The following is a 24,344-nucleotide window of genomic DNA, read 5'->3' as shown; positions in this document are numbered from 1 at the left end:
ACTCTATTCCTCAAAAGCTCCTGGCAACACTGGACATGATATTGAGATCGTGTCCATGATTGAAGAGCTAAAAGAAGCAAAACTAATTGTTTAGTGTTACGATGACTCTGCATCAATTCGGTCGAATTGATACACCTAGTGCTGGGGCTGCTGTTGCTAATCTTACGTGTGATATTGACTCGATAACGCAGAAGATAATCAAATCGATAAATCAACAAGGAATCAGCGAAGCTGTAAAATTTTATTTAGATTCGCAAATAACCAAACTCGTTTTGGAAAATACAAAGAATATTGGAGTGAGCATAATTGAAAGAGAACATATTCTAAGTACATTACAAAATTTTAGTGCTAATATTGATAAAGCTATTGGAGAGAGAACTCTAACTTTAGAATCTGCTCTAGGAGAAGTGAAAACTTTAACAGACAGCTTTTCATCCCAGTTGGTGAGTATTAACAACGATAAAGTTGATAAAGCTTATTTAGATGAGAAATTAAAAGCCATATCAGATAAAATTAAGAATTTGGAGGTGCTGGACAGAAACTATCTCAATACTAAATTAAAACAGCTTAGTACAGAAATTTTTACTAAAGTAAATGAAACACAGCCATCGCTAATTGATAAGCAATATTTAGAATCTACTTTGCAGAAATTGACTAGTTCTTCATTAACAAAGGAAGAGTTTGAGAAACGATTATCTGAAATGGCGAGTGCAATAAAAGCTAATATTATGGACGGTATTGAACAATTCATTACAAAAGAAGCCATTGCTATTCTGATTAATCAAATTGCAGAAAAGTATGAAACTAAAAATGATATTGGAGATTTTATTAAGAAAAACAAGATGGAAGTCGTTGTGAAAAGCGTTCGTGATGAAATAGCTGAGGCAATTAAAAATTCGGAAGAGGGCACCGTCATGAGACTGCAGTGTTCGGCTCCATTCATAGATTATCTTAATTTATTCATACACAGGATAGCACATGATATCGTGTCCAGATATGCCCGGGTTAGTTTTCATATGAACTGGATAGAGGCCAAACAACATAACCTTACAGAAAATCAGGTAGCTGAAATTATTACAGAAAAAATGGGGTTGGCACAGTACAAAGGGGTTGTATTGACCCCGAAAACATAAAATCTCAAAAAGACTGGTAAGCGGTGTAACGCGTAGCTGCAAAGATCAGAGTGCAGATCATGGTTTCACTTTAATCTGGCAGTAGAGTACGCTCGATCAAAGGAGAGTTTAGAAAGGTGTTGTTTGAATTCTCCTTCTCTAGCCTTTTGTAACGCAAAGATCGCTGCGCAGAGAGAAGCATATGGTTTCACTTTAATCTGACAGTATAGGAACGGTCGATCAAAATGGAACTTAGTTAGTCGTTGTCTGTATTCTTGCTTCACTCGCCTTTCGTAATAGAGAATAGCAAAAGAGGAATTTAGAAGGAAGGGTGCCAGTAAGAGATGGAGTGAGTGAAAGAAGGAGAGAGCAGATGTGCCATCTGGCTAGATGGCTGAGTTGCTCAATCTCCGACTGCTACTTGTGAGAGACAGAGAAACGAGGGGCGTATCCTGCTCTCTCTAAAACCTTGAGCGGAGCACTGGCTTGCACTAGCCATTAAGTGTTTGTCATCACCATCATGATAAGGAAAGTGGGGGGGGGGGTGTAGCACACGTTCTTATCGTATCCATTAAGTTAATACCATCAACATGTTGATAAGGAAAGTTTGTGTAGCACGCGATGTACTTTCATTAAGGACACACACTTGCCACTTGCCTCTAATCGCTCAAGCTAATAAGATCAAAAATGAGTGAGAATTTTGATTGTACAAGTTTCAATGAATTCTCAATTGAATTCTCAATTCCACCTAGTCAGGTGGAAAGCAAACCATTATTATTATTGAGCAATAGATGTAGAAATATGCATTCACTTTAATTTGACAGTATAGATGTAGAAATATGGATTCACTTTAATTTGACAGTATAGATGTAGTAATATGGATTCACTTTAATTTGACAGTAGAGAATTTGAAAATGGATTCACTTTAATCTGTCAGTAGAGAATTTTTCCCTCAAAGGGAAATTATTTTTTCCCTCACTGAGAGAGAGATCACTCTCTCCTTCTTCATCCCCCTCGTCCTCACTGGGGGAGGGGAAGATTAGATTAGATTAGATAAGATAAGATTAGATTAGATAAGATAAGATTAGATTAGATAAGATAAGATAAGATTAGATAAGATAAGATTAGATTAGATAAGATAAGATAAGAGAGAGAGGGAGAGGGGGAGGGAGAAGGAGAAGGAGAAGGAGAGGGAGAGAAAGAAGGAGAGGGAGAGAGAGAGAAGGAGAAGGAGAGGGAGAGAGAGAGAGAGAGTGAGAGAGAGAAGGAGAGGGAGAGGGAGAGAGAGAGAGAGAGAGAGAGAGAGAGAGAGAGAGAAGGAGAGGAGAGAGAGAGAGAGAGAGAGAGAGGGAGGGGGAATCTATTTTTAGAAAACCCCCCCACCCTCCGGGCAGGGGGAAGGGGAGGCGGGATGGACGAGGGGGGAGAGGGGGGGAGGGGATTTCGAGCAAAAAAGTCTGTCTGAAGTCTTGAAATTCATCTACTATCATCAGACTGGAAAATTACTCTACTGACCAACAACAGGTAGAAACGATATGTCTCTACCAATAGTAATAGTGCATTTTCACTTCATGAGTGTTTTAAAAATGATTATTTCGGTAGTTTATTATGACAAACAAGTATAACAAACCAATGGTAATCAGATGCTGACTATAGCTAGAATGAGATTCAAGTTATAAAGTCAGTGAAAATAATATGACAAAAGAGTTGAATATTCTCTGTTACCACTGCCTTCTATATCAGGATAGCGGTTATTCAAGTCATTTCGATACTTCTGATGTGATATTATTGTTGATTTTTGTTGATGGATATCAACCTTATCTTATTTTGATTGCTTCAAATAATTAAAAATGGAAATTATTGATATATTGAAATTATTCAAATTCTAATGAATTATTATTATTATGAAACGAAAATACAAATTAAACTCTGAAAATCACCATGAAGACTGCAAATATTGACAACAGGGTAAACAATTGACCGGCAATTAGGAGTTATGGGTTCAATTCCCTGGCTGAAAAATAATTTTTGAATAGTAGCGCTCTTGGAACTTCCATCTAGCTGTTCACCCTGTTGTCAATATTTGCAGTAGCAGAAGTCTTCGGGATGATTTACATAATTTATTTTGGATTCTCGTTCAATGATGATTATTAATGATTAAAAAACAATACGATGTCAAATAAATTGTTCCCATGATTTATTAGTTTGCTTCGCTCCCTCAGATTAAATATTTTCGTACAGTTCATTATATTTCCACATAGTTAACAAGGATTCAGCAACTGTGCAGAAGTAGAAAATGAAAGGCTATCTACTTTGTCCAATGAGTGACAAAAATAGAAAATCAATGTTAATTATATACTGACATACAATGTGAATGTTACTATAAGAAGAAGGTGAGCTTACTCTTAACACTATTGTCATTATTCAAATTGAATTCAATCTTTATTTAAATTTTTTAAATTTTCATACTTTGTAAAATTCGTTGGATAATTAGAAATTACAGTATTCATTCAATGTAGATTGGTGTAAAAAACCAGTAAATATTGAAACATACATAAATAAAGAATTATGTTGATTTGTCATAAAATTGTCTTTTTTCAGGGCTACTTTTGGATATAAATCAAAATAGAAATCCAAGTACCCTTTCACTTGATAGTGATATCCGAAACATGTTGTGACTAAATTATTTTAAAGAGGGTACTTGGATTTCCATTTTCATTCATATAAATGAAAAACTCTAACTCAAACTCTCAAGCCATGAGAGACAATTGGGAGATGCTGCATTGGCCACCCAGTGGCGGATGAAGCATCAGCATATAAGCAGGGAATAGCCATATCAATTCGTTTTTCTGTTATATATAAGTAACAAGAATTGTTCAAACATGTGGATAATGAGACACTCTTCAAACATACACCCCATCTAAGTAGCTTCGCTTATCACTGTTTGTATTATTTCATTGCTAATACTTTGATAAGTGGCTGCTTTATATAGAGCAACATTAGTAGACAACTTTGAAATAGAGCTCCTAAAAATTCTTATTCTTCGACTATTGTTATATAATTACTCAGGAATGCTTCTTAGCAAGTTGAACTCACCTGGGATTTCCTTCTGCTTGTTTATTCATGAATTTGACATAATCATCAAAGCTCATTTTTTTATTCTTACAACTATTCATCTCCTTTAGTATTCTTTGCTTGAAATCCGCTGTAATATGAAATTCAATTTTATTTTTGATATTTTTCCAGTGTGTTTTTATATAAACGGAAAATATCACCTTCCTTAATCAAGGCATAATTTATTATTATTGGATATGTGGTTGAAGCGAAAATACCATACTATTATACAAGAAGGTGGAATTGAGTAGGGAAGAGGCTTTGGGAAGTTTGTAAAAAGGAAGCATGTGGCATTGATGATGTCGATTTCTCCTACCTTTGTTGCTGATCGAATTTGCGGATGATGATTTCAGGAAGTTCTCCACATCTTTCTTTGTAATATAACCATCTCCATCTCGATCAAACACAGTAAAAACATCTAAAATATGAAAAAAAATTCAATTAGAGTTGAACAGTAGCTTGCCTTATTACAGAGAAAACTCTTACTTACACTCAGATTATTTAATTCCACGCTTATTATTAAAATTTTTGAAGGTATAGTTTTTGCAATAGGTGAGTTCCATGATTAAGTATATTATCAAGGATGCTATTTTACAGCCTCGTGCACACCAAAGTGGGACAAATTTGAGTTGTGAAATGGCAATAGAATGATTGAACTATCTTAAGATCTGCATGTCATAAGACAAATACGGGATGTAAGACGAGGTTCAACAATGGGAGCCAAACAATTTTTGAGCTAATTGGTTAAATTTATTTATTCATCTTTCCAATAAAACACAACTATTCGAATAATGAAAATTGTCTTGCTCCTGTCTCTGTCCACCTACGTAAGCAAAGCAATAGTGCAAGACAGGTGGTTGATGGTAAAGTCTGCACAGGTAGTTCCTACACCAATGAAAACACTAGCTGATATAGATCAGCTAAAATCAACAAATAATCATGTTTATTGGTGTGGGAGCTCTACCTGTGCTGAAGTCACCAGAATGCACTATGACTTTGTTTACGGAAGTAGTGCTATGTCTCGCATATCGTACTCACCCCGCATCAGTGTATGCAGCTCTTATAGGAGCCAAATACTTCGAACTTGAACAAGGAATCAATCACAGTACATTATGTTGTCAATTGAATGATAAGGATAGTTAAATAACTGTCTTGATTTTTTTTGCTGAGGGTGATGCCCACATTAGCTCCAAGCTTGTGCATGAGTAATGGGGCGGATGATAATGAGAGATAAATGGACCTACAGTTTATGATGTCGTGTCTTAGCACCATAAAATAATTCTGAAGTAAATAACTGAGCTTTAATAGAGTTGTGAAATTGATAGAATAGATAGCCTAGTCAAGGTACCACTCAAATGAAATCGAGTATTATTTATGATAAAGAGTAGTCATGTTATCTATTAAGCGATAAGAGAACCATGTAAAATTGTAATTAAACAATAATAAGAAATCTTTGGCAGAAATAAAATTATAAAGCGGCTTGTTTATTATTGGCAGATTATAAAAAAAAAATTGCTTGTACAATTTGAGGTTAGAATTCTTTGTTTTGATTTAATACATCAATCGATCCTAGATCAATCGACAATTTATTGAATTGATATTGAGCAAATCAGCTGATTGCTCAATCTACTAATATGAATTAAATTATAATTTTTACTCACAAAATGTATATACTATATACTAGGGAAGGTTTATGTAAATAGATAAGAACGATTATTATTGTTACTCTAATATTTATTGAAATCTAAAAAAAGTATGAAAACCAAGAGTACACAAAGCTCACATAAAAAAGTTAATGTATATCGCATTATAGCTTCATATATTGATATTTATTTATTGGAATGCTCTCAGGCTGTTGTCTTATTTATTCATTTATAAACTTTTATTTATCTTTGTATAACAAAATTGGAGAAACCCTAAATCTTAAGTAACCAATTACATCACGTCTTACTAAGATAAGAAAGCCAATCAGAGGAAAGCTTATAAATCGTTCAAGGAAGAGATGAAATTTTTCTGAGAATTGCTCTCTCTGGCTTGTGATCTTGACCTATGCGGAGCACATGGAGAAAAGAGTTTCTTTTTTCCAATTAATTTTTAAAAAGCATCAAGCCAATCCCTTTTTTAAATGTCAAGTATATGTAATAAATGTTTGATTATTTTTGTGAACTCAGTGTTGTTAAAGAGTTCTTAACTGTAATCTATTCCCGTAAATTTATCTTTAATACTGATAGAAACTTGTAAGAAATCTGGACCATACACAAGCCCTGCAGAGACGAAAGGATCCGGCTAATCAATTATTCTACGTGAACTTCTAGAACATCATTATAGTGAGTGTGCAAATTATCTTAAATGAGCTCATTTAATACTAAGGCCTTTATCAGTGAATTGGGGGATTAATGGAAGTCCTATATAAATTTTTATTCAAATTTAAGAAATTCGCCACGTGTCGAACACTATCATATAGTTTATAAGAAATCTATTTATGAATTTATTTGATTTATATAGGAAGCTTATTTCCATGCACGGCACGAATCCACAAACCCTGAGATTTTAAATTATTAGTTTTATTAATTATTATTCATTGATCAAAGTATGTTCTGTTGAATCTATAGACTGAACAGGTTCCAAGTTGTTAAGTTCTGAACCGACTTGAAGTCCATATATCAGTATTGATAAATACATATTTTTACAGCTCACAATATTGTGAATGCTAATAAATCCTGTGATAATTATTTAAATATTAGAGAATCTATTTATTCAAAGAAAATTATATTTATCAACAAATATTTTATATATATTATTTTATGGGAATATATTTCATGTTTTATGTCAGCATACAAGATCTTAGAAGTTTTTATTATTTCCTAATTCATCTCGTGATATACAGTTTGAGCTGTTTTAGTACCTAGCATTTTTATTCCGCAGCATATATAATTAAGGAATTAATTAATATTGATCTTATTCAGAGCATTTATTACTTATCATCCTTTGATGATAGTAATACTTTCAGCCATCAAAATCTTACTGATATCTACATTAATGAGTCTACAATATATCATATAAGGATCCAGAGAACTTCAAGAACTGGTGTTGTAAGTTTCAAGGAATTTTGAAAGGATAAATTGGTGCATATCTGTATTCAAGATGAGCATTTTAAGGATTAACTAGAAAAACCATAGTTGATTTTCATTATTCTCAGTTGAATATATGGTTACTGATAATCAGTCACCAACTATCTTTTTAACTTCCTTATTGGTATTCTTCAATAACTTCACGGAAGCAGCGGTAAGAATTATTGATCACCAGTTATTGAACCCTATGGTGATTCATTATATTTGGAGTATTCATGCATCTACTACTAAGCTAGAGCTGTGGTTTGAACCCAGCATATTTGCGAGCCGGACGGCCTTAACTTTTTGCAAATTTATTTGCAAGCTAGGGATCTTAGCAATTGCTCCAGTATATATCAAATATACCGCACCACAAGTTTAAGGTGGGTTCCAAACCACTGATTTTACAACTCATGAATGATATTCAGAGGAGTGGCGCAAGCAGTCACCCTTCCAACACGAGTAGCAGGTACATGATTTTTAATTTATCTAAGCTATAGCTCTTTAGTGCGACCACTCAGTCAAACCGCTCCCAATTACTTTCATATATTTCTTGAGGGAGGAAATATGTAATTGAGACGTGAGTATGTAATAAAATTTAAATTCGATTTCTTACGGCCGGTTTTTGAGCTCAAAATTCAGCTGAGCTTTAGACTTTAAACAGCTGGAGTCAGAAAATTGACTTTCCGAGACACGGGGTAATTGTAGTTTTTATGATAATCTTCATTTTCTTCTTTATATAATTGAAAACGTTTTTCCTTGACTAAATGAAACATTCCTAAATAATTCAAAATCCCTGAAACTTCACACTATTTTCTCATCATTCTATTATGTGTTAAATTTTCTAGTTTTTTTCGAAATTTTATTCAAACGTGGACTACAACTGGTCTCGGAAAGGCAATTTTCTGACTCCAGCTGTTTAAAGTCTAGAGCTTAGCTGAATCCCGAGCTCGTGAACCGGCCCTTAATAATATGTTAAATAATGGTTAGAGGAGACAGAGCGGAAAATGAGAGACTGTCACAGGATATAGTGTGTGATTTCATATTCACACAGTTGCAAGCTGGTTGAATTAATGGAAGACAATAGAATGTTGGTACTGAATGAAAGATGTGTCAGGGACAATAATTCACGAAAATCACGTAGAATGGAAGTAGCGCAGTTGATACTTATGACATTGAAATTAACTGATCAGTTATACCATAGAGAAACAATAGCGGAAGTAGATATCCCATGGTAAAGGGCGTTTATGTCGCAATTTTTACTGTTATCTCAAGCCGATAGTTCAGGTAATTCTCTCCCATGAAGCTGTGTGACACTGGTAGTCTCTCATATTGTGCCATTCATAAACTCTCACCCCAACAAAACTGTAAAGTTCGACAATAATCAACAGTAATTGGCTTGAGATAACAGTAAATGTTGCGACATAAACGCCCTATACCATGGGATATCTACTTACACTATTGTTTCTCTATAGTTATACTTAAAACTTTGCAACTTGTTTTGAGACCTGTAGTCAAATGGCTGCGTCAGTAACTATCAAGACACCCCGCGAACACCCTGATCCAAAAATATGTTTTGAGAGGCTCCATGAGGTGCATTTGATACCCGCAAACAGAGTTAGAAATTCAATTCAATTAATTCAAGTACTTTACACACAAGATACAAATAAACACATCATCAATAACATTATAACATACTCATTAGGAATCTGAGGTACAGGGAAAGATTGAGAGGTTTTCCAACTATAAATATCCATGTACTAGAAAAACCTTCAATCCATGAGAGAGTGAAAACAGTATCAGGAAAAGATGAGAGAAGGTAGGTTTGATATGATTGGATTGATCCTCTTTGTATGTTTCAGAATAACAAATGCATAGAAAAAAATATTCTATCATATAGTTCAATATAAAATATTTTCTATGGATTGGAGATCAAAATGCTCAGTTAACAAAACATGAATGAAAAATTCCTTTTCATTTCACAATTTGATTAAGTAGATCCACGAACTGTGAATATTGGATCAATGCAAAATTGTCACAGTATTCTTTATTATATTAATAAACTTCCACATCATAGTGAAATTGTTTGTAATATTGAGGGAGTTGAATTGTTTCAATCAATTTGAATCCATCAGCAGCAGAAGTTTTGAATATGAGAAACAATCGTTATACCTCAAAAAATGCTTGGTAACGATTACCTTGAGAAGCTAACTTACTGCAAGAAGTATTGTGAGGCCTTCATTGAATAAGCTGCTATACTTTATAATAATTAATATTACAAAATATAGAAAATTCACCATACCATTATGATCATTCCCAGATGATGTTGCCTCCTGGAACATCAACATTACTGCGTTGAGTTTACATTCAGAAATATTGGTTATCAAATGACATAATAATAATAATATGCACTTGATTTCTAAGGATATTAATCTTTTGATAATACTGTAACTGAAATTGAGTTATCACATACTAGTGGTTCAAAGCACAGTGGAACTCGCTAAACTCACTAACATCACTACTCACACACAAGCACACATACACATCGGATTTAGAGTATGATGATATAATTCATATACAGTAGCTTCTCTCTTAACCGGACACCTTTAACCGGACATCGGTTTAACCGGACTACACTCCACAGAAGTGACATCTCTTTACCAGAAAATAATTATCAGCACATCGGTTCAACCGGACTGGATTGGCAGGAAATGGAAACTGCTGTTACAACTTTTCTCGTGGGAAAGATTGAGCTGAAATTCCTGACTGAGATTCTTGTGTTTTGTGTTCACAGATATAATAATAAAGCGTCTAGTTTTATTATTTTTACGTAAAAGTCATTATTGGCTTATAAACTACAAAATATGCGTACCAATTTAACGACTTTTAGGGAACGTCGGTTTAACCAGAAAAAACATTATCCAGACTGGCCTCAGTCCCGATGAGTCCGGATAAGAGAGAGGCTACTGTATATGCATATTATGCAATAGGATCGATGAAGGACACTGAGACATAGAAGTTCTTGAAACTTATGAACTGAAGTAGAATAAAAATGGGAAGTCTGGCACAATCAAGGCCATCCCACGTCTTAGTACTATAATAATAGCGACTCTGGAACACAGCATCTTAGTAGTATAAAAATGGCGACTCTGGAACACTTGTGTTCCAAACCTCACCTCAAGGTCACCCAAGACGACCAAACCTAACCTCAAGGTAACCCAAGACCAAACCTAACCTAAAAGAAAAAATTAAAAAAAATGAAAGTAGCAATGAATTGCTGATTCTTATTCCTCAAATCCTCTTTACTCATATGCAAGAAAAAGTGATCAATCTATAGAATATACAAGGAGCTTGAATATCCAAACAGTAATATGTTATCCTCTGGGTAGCATGTATGCTTTCAGATATGAATTCTAGAGTGTAATCAAATCATTGTATCACAAGGGATATATTCTCCCAGTTATATTTCCCAGTACAGCATCCAATAGTATTCAGTCAGTCACTGTTCAGTCACTGTTCAGTCACTGTTTATATAGGTAAGAAATCACCTTGCTATGCTTTCAACAAAGGCTGTTTCAATGACCTCCACTCCACCTCCAACTGTCACATGACCAATGGCCATGCCCACCAGCATTAGAGGTGTCAATGGGGGAGGGGGCACTCTAGCTCAAGATGGTCATGCAGGACCTGTCACTCTACATAGTCATGGAGACCCCTATCACACCAGATGAATATGTCCATGGTAGACCTACTAGATCAAGATGTCCATGGGAGACTCTAGATCAACATGACCATGCTGCTCTACATAAAATAGCATTGAAGATGGATATTACCAACAACTCCCACTCTACCTCCTCCGTGTTTAGACATGACTTATTTTACATGGACATTTTCAATGACCCTCACTCCTCCTGTCACATGGACCATGCTCACCAGTATTCAACATGGCTGTATGGCATGGTTGGGTTGTCCACTCTGTGGTCAGTCAGTCAGTTCAATTACTGATCAGTCACTGTTCAGTCACTGTTCAGTCACTGTTCAGTCACTGTTCAATCACTGTTCAGTCACTGTTCAGTCACTGTTCAGTCACTGTTCAGTCACTGTTCAATCACTGTTCAGTCACTGTTCAGTCACTGTTTAGTCACTGTTCAGTCACTGCTCAGTCACTGTCCAGTCACTGTTCAGTCAGTGGCACTCGACACTTGGGATGGGTCCAAGATGTATAAATAACTGAGCTCAAACTCTCAGACCTCAATATACTGATAAACACTGACCAGTATGTATATCAAACAAAGAAACCATAAGCCAACATTGGAGGAGTCTGCTCCTACCATATTGGAGATTGCTAGGCTGAAGCGTGAAATCAAAAAGAGGCATAAGGAAATCATGCTGGGTAGACAGATTGCAGAAGTGAAACATGTGGAACACTTCAAACCTCTAGCTGAGAGAGCTAGAACCTACTGAAACTAGTCGAAACTCTCCAACAGTTGCCAGTTCAACAACCACAACCACCTCCATCAAGAGCATTCAAGAAGCATCTCAGGTATTTGAAGCCTACAATTGAAATGCACTCCAGGCATGTGGAGAGTAGGCAGAGACAATCCAAGCCAGAGTTGCCATCATCAGAACATCGTCCTTCCTCAGCAGTATCAACACACCACATATATCCTACTCCACCAACAACACCAATTGTTAAACATGCTACATATATAAGGCGTGATCTTCTGGTGCAAGGAAAGCAAAACATAAGCTCCAAGTCTTCAGCATTGATGAAGAGTTACCAAAATTTGAATCATATGGAACTGGAGAAGTTTCAAGTCCAATAGCAGGCACCTCAGGAGTTGGACGACAACTATGGAAAGCAGGAAAGCAGGCATTTGAAGAGGATTAGGGTGAGGAGTATAATATGAGTGAAGGATATGATGATAGCAGTGATGAAGAGCTGTCTGGAGATGAACAGAATGATGATAAGAATGTTGAACAATTATTGAATGAAAGCCACAGTACAACAGTTCAGAATATTCTTGATCAATGAACCTCTAATGTAATCAGCTACCTGTTTTCCAGCTAGATCAGAAGACAATGACAATTTCGATGACACTTTCAGGCCAAGAGTGAGAGACAATGCTTACTACCTGGGCAATAAGTATTTAACTTTTGGAGAGAATGATGATGATATTGTGCTGACTGACCCTGTAGATGAGGAAGAAAAGACCTTCACAGCTACATTGGGACTTTGTGAGTTGATTTTCAAGAAGAATCCAAATCGTGCATTAGTTGAATCTGCTGACAGACAGGCCTATGGAGGAATATTGTACTGGACCAGTGTGCACAGACAGAACAATGATCCAAGAGGTGAGATTGTTAACTACAACAAAGCCAAGTATAAGAATACAATCAAACGCCTTTTGGATGATGGCAGAGATGGCAGTCAAAGACATTCTGATAGACAAGTGACTGAGAGAGGATCTATTGCTACAAGGCATGATTTTCGTGAGGTGAAAAGTCAGAAGATCCATAGAGGAAGAGGTGTTCTGTCAGCTATCAAGGGTGCTGCTGGTACAATAGTTAATAAGGCAATTGACATTCTACCAGTTGAACTTCATATCCCTGGCTATCAGTACTGTGGACCAGAAACAAAACTTGAGAAGCAATTAGTACAAGGTGATCCAGGAATCAACAAACTTGATCAGGCTTGCAAGGAGCATGATATTGCCTATTCCAAGAGTGGTGATACAGCAAGCAGAGCAGTAGCAGACAGCATCTTGGCAGAGAGAGCCTGGGACAGAGTGAGATCTGAAGATGCAGGAGTGTTGGAAAAAGCTGCAGCACTAGCAGTCACCAACATCATGGAGGCTAAGGCAAAGTTTGGGGGAAATATGAAAAGATCACTGAAGAAAGTCAGCAGGGTGGCTAAGAAGGATAAGAAACAAAAGATTCAACCATCAGAGAAAAAATCAATGAAAGGAGGTCGAGGTCTTTACTTGAGACATCAGAAACCAAAGGTTGGTACAGGTCTTTACTTGAGACAGCAGAGATCAAAAGTCAGTAAAGGTCTTTACTTGAAAAAGCAAAGAACAGCAACACCTTAGACACTTTGTAATACATTGAGATACAATCAAAATCATAATGCTGTACAAATATGGATATATATTGGATTCATAGCAGATTAGATGCATTGTGCTGGAATCATCTATAGAGAACAGACATTTTGTGGATCAACTTTGTATCTGGAACAATAGAGAAGATGGTTCTCCTATTCTCAAAGTGGGGTGAATATGGTGAGACAAATTTTCCGTCAATCTTCCCATTTGATCTGAAGAAGGATGAGGATCATGTACAAGATGAGGAAGAGGAATCTGATATGGAGGTGGAGGAGAACGATGAGGAAGAGATGGAAGAGGAAGAGGATGAAGAGGAGGAGGAGGAGGAAGAGGGAGAGGAGGAGGAGGAGTAGAATGATGTAGTGGTGAGAAATACTACGACACCTATACTTTTGACTTGAAGGAGCATCAATTACCTGAAGGAAAGAGGTTGTGAGGTGATTTAACAACAATGACATTGTTAAGAATACTTGAGAGATAAGAAAGACAGAATTGTTCATGCAAGTCCCCTTCCCCCGCTTCACCCTCATTGCTGTTGGAGAAGAAGGCTTCTCCCTCCACAACCTCAGTCTTCAGCACTCAGCTGACCCATAAACAACCATCTCTTGTAAGTAAAGCTGAAAAGCTCTCTTTTTTGTTACCTTCACACAGCTCATATATCATACATGTTGACCAGTTCTAAATTTCGCGGTCCTCCTAGCTCTCATAGAATTAACCAACTTGGTCCTACAGTCGCAGATTTTCTGTACTACTGCCTATGGAAAAAAGGAAAAAACTATTCTCCATTGTATGAACTGGTTCCCTATAGTTCGCGTTTTGTTTTAAAATTTGTTCGCTAAAGCTGTGTGCTCAGTGTTTGAACTCTCAAAAAGCCAAAAACTTCTTATATCTCGAAGTTCTCACTTTCAATTTATTTCGATTTCCTCAATTTCGTGTTCGTATTGAGTGATGCCATCTGTCATTTTCGTCATTTGTGACATTTTGCTTGTGACAATCCTACAATCTACAAGTTATGTTTTATTGCAACTGCAACGGTCAACAATGGTTCTTCAAGAATTATTCACCTTGAATTCAAACTTCAGTCATTGTGCAGCTCTACCACGCAATCTCAACCATGCCTACGCAGTCATGTGAAGACGCAGTTGGATTTCTACGCACCCAGTCTATGCTAGGCGCAGATCCACACTCACCCGCCAGTAATGCAACAGGAACCTATCTGATACAGTATCTTTGTGTTTAAGGCCTGTATACGCATTCAGTATCTTGATACAGTATCTAACCTTCACAATAAGTGTATCACAGACTTCTCACCTTAAAACAGCTCTGTGCTCTCTACACCACTGGGAAGTGGGAACAACTTCTCAGCTCTGTAAATGTAAACAAATGCCATAACCTCAAATATCTCTTATAATATTGCAATGTAAAATCACGGTGAGGCTGAGAACTCTCTATCAGAGTCAAGATTGAATGAAACCACTCAGCAAGCCACTCATAAAAGTCAAGGCTCCTCTGCTTTGAAAAAACTGCTGGTGAAAAGGAAAAGACTTATTGATAAAATATTTCATGCAATCTCAAATCTACCAGGTGTCCCCTTGGATTTTATTATCCAAGATGTCAGAAATGATTTTACAACCTTCGAGTCTTTACAAGACAAAATTACAGAAGTTGCTCCAAATTCAGATTCCTTGGATCAGGAGTATGATATCATGATAGAGCGTTACAACAATTTGTACTCTTAATTCACGGCAAAATGTAGACAGCCATCAACCACTGACACTGTGAGTAGGAACAGTTCTAATAATATTCATCTCCCTCAAGTCAAATTAATTAAATTTAACGGTGAAATAGAAAGTTGGATGGAATTTATAAATATGTTTGATGCTTTACACAACAATGATTCATTATCCAATATTGAAAAGTTTCATTATTTGAAAGCCAGCATTTCAGGTACCACAACCCAGATGATAGCTAATTTATCGCTCTCTGATGAAAATTATCCTATAGCTTACAAATTGCTATGTGATAGATTCTCCAATCCAAGAAGATTGTGTGCTCATTATGTTGATCAATTGCTTGAATTTAAGGCAATCACGAAATCTGATTACGCATCATTGAGAACATTTCTAGATGTACACAGCAATTGTGTTTCTGCTTTGAAAGCACAAAAGCTCCCTGACTTAACTGACTTCATTTTGCTATCCTTGTGTTTGAAACATTTATACACAAGAACTTGCCTTGAATTTGAGAATAAGGCTATTGACAGTAACCCATCTTATGAAGATTTAATGAAATTTCTTACAGCTAAGTGCTGCATGTACGAACTTGTACAACCTTCCACTGCAATTCAAATGAACAGTAAGGTTGAAACTAAAGTTTCTCATTCATATGAAAATAAACCTAAGAGATTTTCATTAGTTGCAAATGATCAGACTCAGTCTAAGATTACTAACCTGAATGTCAAGTCTATCCACTGTGTATTGTATGTAAATCTATGGATCATAATATCTATGTATGCAAAAAATTCTATAATATGTCTGTTGATGAACGATACAAGTTTGTTCGAGAAAATAACCTATGTCTAGCATGTTTTACGTTTTCTCACAGAAGAGAGTTCTGCAAATCTACAAATGTATGTAAAACTTGTTTCTCATCTAAGCATCATACATTATTGCATAACAAAAAGAGGTATTCTAGCTCATCTGAGCCTACTAATGTGCATTCTCAGAAGGATAGCACTCCTACATCTGATGCTGTATGCAATACTTCTAGCCTATCGACCTCAGATACATCCTCTTGTCTGTTGGGTACCGCTAATGTCATAGTATTTGATCACTTCAATCGGCCTCACATTGCCTGAGCCATAATAGATTCAGGCTCACAGATAACAGCTGTCACTAAGGAGTTAGTGAATAAATTAAATTTGAAGACTAGCTACACTGATCAAGAACTCATCGGTATTGGCTCTAAAACTACTAAAACTCATGGTGAAGTTCATCTCACTATATCCTTGAGGCTCAAATCAGAATTTAGATTGGGTACTAAAGTCACTGTCTTATCAGTCATCACATGTAACCAACCCATGGTCTCATTGAACCCTGAAGTATTTGAACATTTTTCAAACTTGAAACTGGCTGATGATAAGTTTCACATCTCTAATAAAGTTGACTTGTTATTAGGAGCTGACTATTTTCTCCAAACATTATCTGCTCAATCTCATGGAATTACTAAATTATATCCTAATTTGCCTGGAGCTTTGAGCACAGTATTTGGGTATATTATCATTGGCAATGTTGATTCTGATGAACCTGTCTCAAGTGTCAATAAGGCTACAAGCTTGCTCACCTATGTTGAACCAATCAACCAGTTGATTGAAAAATTTTGGGAGACTGAAGAGGTTTCAGTAGAAGTTGAAAAGAATCCTTCTCATGCATATTGCGAAAATCTGTACACAAAAACCACCACTCGGTGGCCGTCTGGTCGCTATGAAGTCACATTGCCTTTCAAAACTAAAGATTCATTGGGTGACAACCGCACCTCCTCAATGAAGAAATATACCTCACTAGAGATTAGCATCAAACAAAAATGTTCATAAACAATATAATGATTTCATGAGACAGTACATGGAATTAGAACACATGTCCAAAGCTTCACACTCATCTAATTATGTTATCCCACAACACTGTGTTCAAAAAGAAGACAGTTCAACAACCAAATTGAGAGTAGTCTTTAATGCATCAGCGCCTTGTAATAATGGAACTGTTCTGAACGAATCACTTCATGTTGGGCCTAAATTACAGCATGATCTCACCCACATATTAATGAGTTTTAGAACTCACAAAGTAGCCATTACATCCAACATTAAAATGATGTACCGGCAAATTTCAATCAGAAAAGAAGATAGAAAATTTCAGCACATATTCTATTGTAGTTCACCCCAAGAAGAGCTGATAGAATTAGAACTCAACACAGTCACATATGGAATGACGTCAAGCAGCTTTCTAGCTCAAAGAACACTTCTTCAATTAGCCCATGATTATGAAAATGAATTTCCATTAGCTGTCAATGCGATTCGCCAACACACTTATGTTGATGATATTGTATCTGGCACCTCCAGCCTATGTGAAGCGAAATTACTCATATCACAGCTGAATGAACTTATGTCTAAAGGAGAACTCCTATTGAGAAAATGGTCATCTAATATGCAAGAAGTAATTGAAGAATTTCCCAACGAGATGTTGGAAAACCCTCTAGCATTTTCTGATACGACTCAAAAAATAAAAGTTCTTGGTTTTCGTTGGAATCCTGCATCAGATGCTTTCTCTTACACTGTTACACTGTTCACTGAACTGCCAACAAAACGATCCATACTATCGTATACAGCTAAATTGTTCGACCTGCTTGGACTATTGTCTCCTGTAATATTCTCATTCAAATATTTTTTGAAACTACTCTGGCTATCCAACCTTGATTGGGATGAGCCGCTTGATGAAGACTTGACTAGTCAGTGAAATCGTATTTCTAGTACAATGCTGACTCTCTCAAATGTTCAAATTCCTCATCATATAGAAACTACATATGTTAATATCTCATTGATAGGATTTGCTGACGCATCTGAAAAGGGTTACAGTGCTGTCTGCTATATTCATATTGCATCAAGTGATCAATTCATAGCGATGAATCTCATTATGTCAAAAACACGAGTCACTCCTGTGAAAACACATACTATTCCTAGATTGGAGTTATGTGGAGCTCTACTACTGTCAAAGTTGTATAAAGTTATTATACCTCTATTTGGAGAAAGTATCTCCAATGTAAGACTGTGCTCTCACGCAAAGTTGGTGTTGAACTGGCTAAAAACGCCAGCTTACAAGCTCAAGACTTATATAAGCAATCGAGTTACACAAATACTCGAATTAACCTCTCCAGAAAACTGGTTTCATGTACCTACTGAATCAAACCCAGCTGATTTAGCCTCAAGAGGGCTTGCTGCACAAGATATTGTTGAAAACTCACTCTGGTGGAACGGACCTCCATCTTACCATGTCCAATTCAAGGATTTGCCAATCTCAAGGGTTGACAAAATTTTCGATGAGTCTGAACTGAAGCCAACAGTGTCAATTCTCACTACTACTGTAGTAAATAAACCACAGGCTCTTGAATGTTTTGAGAAATACTCCAATATACACAAGGCAACACATGTATTTGCTATGTGTTGCGATTCATAGAAAATTGTGAGCTGAAAAAAGTAAGGGAACACAATCTTCGCAGCCATACAGCATTACGCGCTCGCGCTGCTCGTGCTGCCCAACCTCTGCCATCTGTTGCCAAGTGTTGTTCGGCTCTCTTGTGTATCGTGAGGTTGACACAGGCCTTCTATTTTGCGGAAACATTGAAGCTACTCAGCAAGGGAGAAACTCCACCTCAAGAACTGTTCTCTATTTCGCCTTTTGTTGATTCTTCTGGTCTTCTCAGGGTGGGTGGACACCTCCGCAACTCCAGCCTTCCATATGACAGCCATCATCCACTGTTGTTGCCAAAGCTATCTCATTTAAGCACTCCGATTTGTGATCAGACTCACAGAGATCATTTTCACATTAGACCTCGCACAACTCAGTCACTAGTGGCTGGCAAATATTGGATTATATCAGCATGCAACCTCATAAGGAGCAGATTACATCATTGTGTCCATTGTACTCGCATGCAAGCTCAACCCCAGCAGCCAATCATGTCGGATATTCCCCATTTTTGTGTGATGCCTCATCTGTATTCGTCCATGTAGGAGTTGACTTTGCTGGCCCCTTCAATACGAAGTGCAGCTCACTCAAAAAACCGAGAGTGTATAAAGGGCTATCTTGCATTGTTCACATGCCCAGCGGTGAAAGCTGTTCATTTGGAATATGTATCGGAGCTGACCACTGAATCGTTTCTTGCCGCTTTTGATGGATTCACATCTCGTAGAGGCCTACCTTCTCACATATACTCTGACAACGGATTGAGCTTTGTTGGAGCTGCTAAAAAATTATCAGATATCTCGAAATTCTTGGCTGACAGTAAGACTGACATCTTTAATGCTCTTGTACAACGTGAAGTAACCTGGCACTTCAATCCACCTAGCGCACCCAATTTCGGTGGTATCTGGGAAGCAAATATTAAATCAGCAAAAACACTGCTGAAAATTCAAATTGGTGATAATCCAATGACAATGGAGGAATATTTCACAGTGTTCTCTCATATTGAATCAATTATGAATAGTCGTCCTCTATTGGAGCATTCACAGGACCCCAACAAGACTTCACCTCTGCTGACACCCGGTCACTTTCTTATCAGCCGACCATTGCTACAAGCTGTGGAGATCCCGCTGGATACTACCACCCCTGTACGGCAGCGATGGACTCATCTATGCCAAATTGTGCGGACGTTTTGGAATCAATGGAGTACAGAATATCGACATACACTTATGCAGCAAAACAAGTGGAAGACCCCCTCAGAACCCTTGAAAGTGGGTCACATAGTGCTTATCAAGGATACGAGTACCGCCCCCACATTGTGGCCTCTAGGCATAGTCAAACAAATATTTCCCAGACAAGACCAAGTAGTAAGAGTGGCATTGATTCGCACCGCCACCTCACGCGACCTGTAAACAAACTCATAGTGTTGCCAATAGCTTAATTTGGTACCCTCTCTCTGAGAGACATTTTTTGTAAATAGAGACTGAATATTATGTTTTCACTGCTTATGTGTAAAACTCATCGTAATTAATTATTTGCATCGTCTCTTCATCAAGTTTGTGCAATACTTTGTGTGTTACTTCTCATATGCTACAGTTTCAAAATTATTAAACTCATGCTTTTTTTGGTGGGCGGAATGTTAAGAATACTCAAGAGATAAGAAAGACAGAATTGTTCATGCAGTTCCCCTTCCCCCCCTTCACCCTCATTGCTGTTGGAGAAGAAGGCTTCTCCCTCCACAACCTCAGTCTTCAGCACTCGGCTGACCCATAAACAACCATCTCTCGTAAGTAAAGCTGAAAAGCTCTCTTTTTTGTTACCTTCACACAGCTCGTATATCATTCATGTTAACCAGTTCTAAATTTTGTGGTCCTCCTAGCTCTCATAGAATTAACCAACATTGTATTGTCTCTGTCTGAAACAGTGTTCTAGAGGTATCACTGATTATCAGCTGAAGACTATTGGACATCAACATGGAGGACTTGCCAAAGACTAGTTCTGGAAATGGAGTCTACTACCTAGGACATCACCTGCTTGACATGGGCCAAGGAGAAATATCATGGATTCATCACTTTTCTGCACACTCAATATAGTAAACAACTTGGATTATGGAACAGAGATATATCTGTTTGTAGTGAACTTTTCAATAAAATAGATAATGAATTGCTCAATAAAGAACAAATTGTATTCCAAACTGATTACTTATTACCTACCACCTCCTTAGATATAGTTTAGCTATAAGTACATTGGGATGACAAATGCCACTGACTGAACAGTGACAGAACAGTAACTGAACAGTGACTGAACAGTGACTGATCAGTAATTGAACTGACTAACTGACCACAGAGTGGACAACCCAACCATGCCATACAGCCATGTTGAATACTGGTGAGCATGGTCCATGTGACAGGAGGAGTGAGGGTCATTGAAAATGTCCATGTTAAATGAGTCATGTCTAAACACGGAGGAGGTAGAGTGAGAGTTGTTGGTAATATCCATCTTCAATGCTATTTTATGTAGAGCAGCATGGTCATGTTGATCTAGAGTCTCCCATGGACATCTTGATTTAGTAGGTCTACCATGGACATATTCATCTGATGTGATAGAGGTCTCCATGACCATGTAGAGTGACAGATTCTACATGACCATCTTGAGCTAGAGTCCCCCCTCCCCCATTGATGCCCCTGTTGCTGGTGGGCGTGGCCATTGGTCATGTGACAGTTGGAGGTGGAGTGGAAGTCATTGAAACAGCCTTTGTTGAAAGCATAGCAAGGTGATTTCTTACTTATATGAACAGTGACTGAACAGTGACTTAACAGTGACTGACTAAATACTATTGGATGCTGTACTGAGGAATATAACTGGGAGAATATATCCTTTGTGATACAATGATTTGATTATACTCTAGAATTCATATCTGAAAGCATACATGCTACCCAGAGGATAACACATTACTGTTTGGATTTTCAAGTTCCTTGTATATTCTATAGAATGATCACTTCTCCCTGCATATGAGTGGAGAGGATTTGAGGGATAAGAATCAGTAATTTATTGCTACTTTTATTCTTTCATTCATTTTTTTCTCAAGTTAGGTTTGGTCTTCGTTGACCTTGAGGTTAGGTTTGGTCGTCTTGGGTGACCTTGAGGTTAGGTTTGGAACACAAGTGTTCCAGAGTCGCCATTTTTATACTACTAAGACACTGTGTTCCAGAGTCGCCATTTTTATACTACTGGGACGTGGGATGGCCTTGAAAATAAAATGGGAATTCTGTGGGTGCTAAGCTGATCTTATTATATATATATGAGTTGTTGAAAATTTCAAAAAAATTTAGAATAAAAAATCTGAAACTTGAATTGGAACTTTGAAAAATTCGAATTCCAAAAATTAAAAAACTTTGAAGATGTGATATATGTAATTGAATGAGCGAAGCGAATCTAATGTTTCAAGTCAATCGGCGTTTGTCTGTTTGTTTGTTTGTACCGCAGTTACAGTCGCAGTTATGGACCGATTTGGATCAAATTTGGTATACAAGTACTTTGAAACAAGGCGCAGAAACTTATATATTTAAGATTTTTAAACTCATCCCCGTATCAGGATGACGGCCCTTTATTCGGAAATTTCACCCTAAAAATCAACCTAACTTTCCAATACTTTATCAGATCAGGTTCAAATTGGGATCATTTTTGTCAGCGCTTTAAAGCGGTATTCATGTATCACATGTTCAAAATTTTTCAAATTTTGAAATCATATCTTTTTCATCCCAATTCAAGTTTTAGATTTTTTATCTTTTCAACCGTGCTTCTGAGCTCTAGAGCTTAGAGGACCTTCATTCTTCAGCGCTCTAAGCTGATCTTATCTCATATATCAGATGTTAAAAATTTCAAAGAAATTTAGAATTTGATTATTTCCCCCCCTGACAAAAATTTCAATTTTCAGATTTTTTATCGCTTCAACCGTGCATCGTATCTCAAAAGAGTGAAGACTTTCATTATTTTCCAGTGTTCAAAGGCGGTATTATTTCATACATCATAATTATGTTGAGAATTTTGAATTTTTTATAATTCGATAACTTTTACAGTCCCTTATTTCAAGCTTCAGATTTTTATCTCTTCAACCGTGCATCCTAGCTCAAACGTTTCAAGAACTTTTATTTCTCAGCGTCCTTCACCGATCCTATTGCATATATTTATCATTATACTCTAAATCCAATTTGTAAATCCAAATCAAATCCATTTATTGCCAACGACAAGTATAAAACAAGTATAGGCTACGACATAAAAATACAATCATTGTTATACATGTACATAATATCACAATTTAAAAATTATTCATATTAAAGCTAAAATATTAACTCAGATTGTAAAAGCAGTTGTGTGTTTTTGTGTGAGTAGTGATGTTAGTGAGTGTAGCGAGTTTCACTGTTCTCCAAACTACTAGTAATAACGCTTTGAAGCACTGACAAAAATGAGCCCAATTTGAACATGACCATTGAAGTATTAAAAAGTTATGTTGATTTTTAGGGTAAAATTTCCGAATAAAGGGCTGCCATCTTGGAACGGGAATGAATTTTTAAACTCTAAATATATATGTTTCTGTGCCTTGTTTCAAAGTACTTGTATACCAAATTTGATCCAAATTGGTACATAACTGCGACTGTAACTGCGGTACAAACAAACAAACAGACAAACGCTGATTGACTTGAAACATAAAATTCGCTTCACTCATTCAATTACATATATCACATCTTCAAAGTTTTTTAATTTTTGGAATTCGAATTCTTTGAAGTCCCAATTCAAGTTTCAGATTTTTTATTCCAACCGTGTTTCCGAACTCAAAAGTGTAGAGGATCTTTATTCTTCAGCGCCCATCTTTATTTGATACATAGTTTATTTGATCATTTATTTGATTATTCAGCGTTTATTCTTATTTGATACATCGCATGTTCATAATTTAACATTATTGTATTGATTGTGTATGGATTAGAAGGAATTGCTTATCAAATGACATAAGTACCTAACTTCTCAGAATATCAATTTTTCAATAGTAGTAGTTTTTCTACTGTAACCTAAAACAGAGCTATTTTCTAAATTTTGCAAATCACTCGGACTGACCAATCCAAGTGGTTGGAATGAAATATGACCTTCAAGTATATAAAAATCCATTTTATACTTACCATTAATGATGCAAACATCAATGTAGTCATTGACAGACTAAAAAATATGAAGCTCATTGTTCTCCCCATTAATAATTGTTGAAAGTATCAGATTATTGGATTTGTATGATACAAAGTCCAAAAGCAGATACAGATCTACAAAAAAGTCAATCTGATAAGACTATAACTCATGGAAGATTGTGAACCAGTGATATGAGTTAATTGTCAGAACGAAATGTGATGAAATTCAATACTTCCTATCCACAGAACATTGTGCTCCAGTTCTATGGAAACAATAGTCTTTCAAAACAAAGGATACGAGAAGCACACAAGTGCTATTTGAGTAATATTATTCAGCTGCTGACTACGTCATGTTTCCAATTGTCTTAGCATAAAATCGATCAATTTGAATGACACATACTATTTACTGATATTATTTAACATGCAATTAAAGTCATTTATAAGCTTTACAATTGTAACCAAATGATTCTAAAAAATGATAGTTGGTAGAGTTGAAATTCTG

General features: G+C 36.5%; 1 protein-coding gene across 2 annotated transcripts in view; it reads right to left on the bottom strand.

Annotated features, from left to right (window-relative positions):
* The window catches only part of LOC111049668, a 30,883-nt gene extending 6,811 nt beyond the window's left edge, over positions 1 to 24,072 (bottom strand). The window contains exons 1-4 of one of the 2 annotated variants that reach the window (XM_022335803.2): positions 23,843 to 24,072; positions 9,639 to 9,669; positions 4,543 to 4,644; positions 4,209 to 4,317 (exon numbers count right to left, since the gene is read on the bottom strand). In XM_022335803.2, the coding sequence (XP_022191495.2) occupies positions 4,209 to 4,317; positions 4,543 to 4,644; positions 9,639 to 9,669; positions 23,843 to 23,911 (311 nt within the window). In that variant the 5' untranslated portion in view covers positions 23,912 to 24,072. The remainder of the gene's footprint in view (positions 1 to 4,208; positions 4,318 to 4,542; positions 4,645 to 9,638; positions 9,670 to 23,842) is intronic. The other variant, XM_022335804.2, reaches the window with a different exon arrangement.
* Between the last annotated feature and the right edge of the window lie 272 nt (positions 24,073 to 24,344).

The sequence above is a fragment of the Nilaparvata lugens genome, chromosome 13 (genome assembly GCF_014356525.2).
Source record: "Nilaparvata lugens isolate BPH chromosome 13, ASM1435652v1, whole genome shotgun sequence".
Taxonomy (NCBI): domain Eukaryota; kingdom Metazoa; phylum Arthropoda; class Insecta; order Hemiptera; family Delphacidae; genus Nilaparvata; species Nilaparvata lugens.
This window is presented reverse-complemented; position numbering and strand designations above follow the sequence as displayed.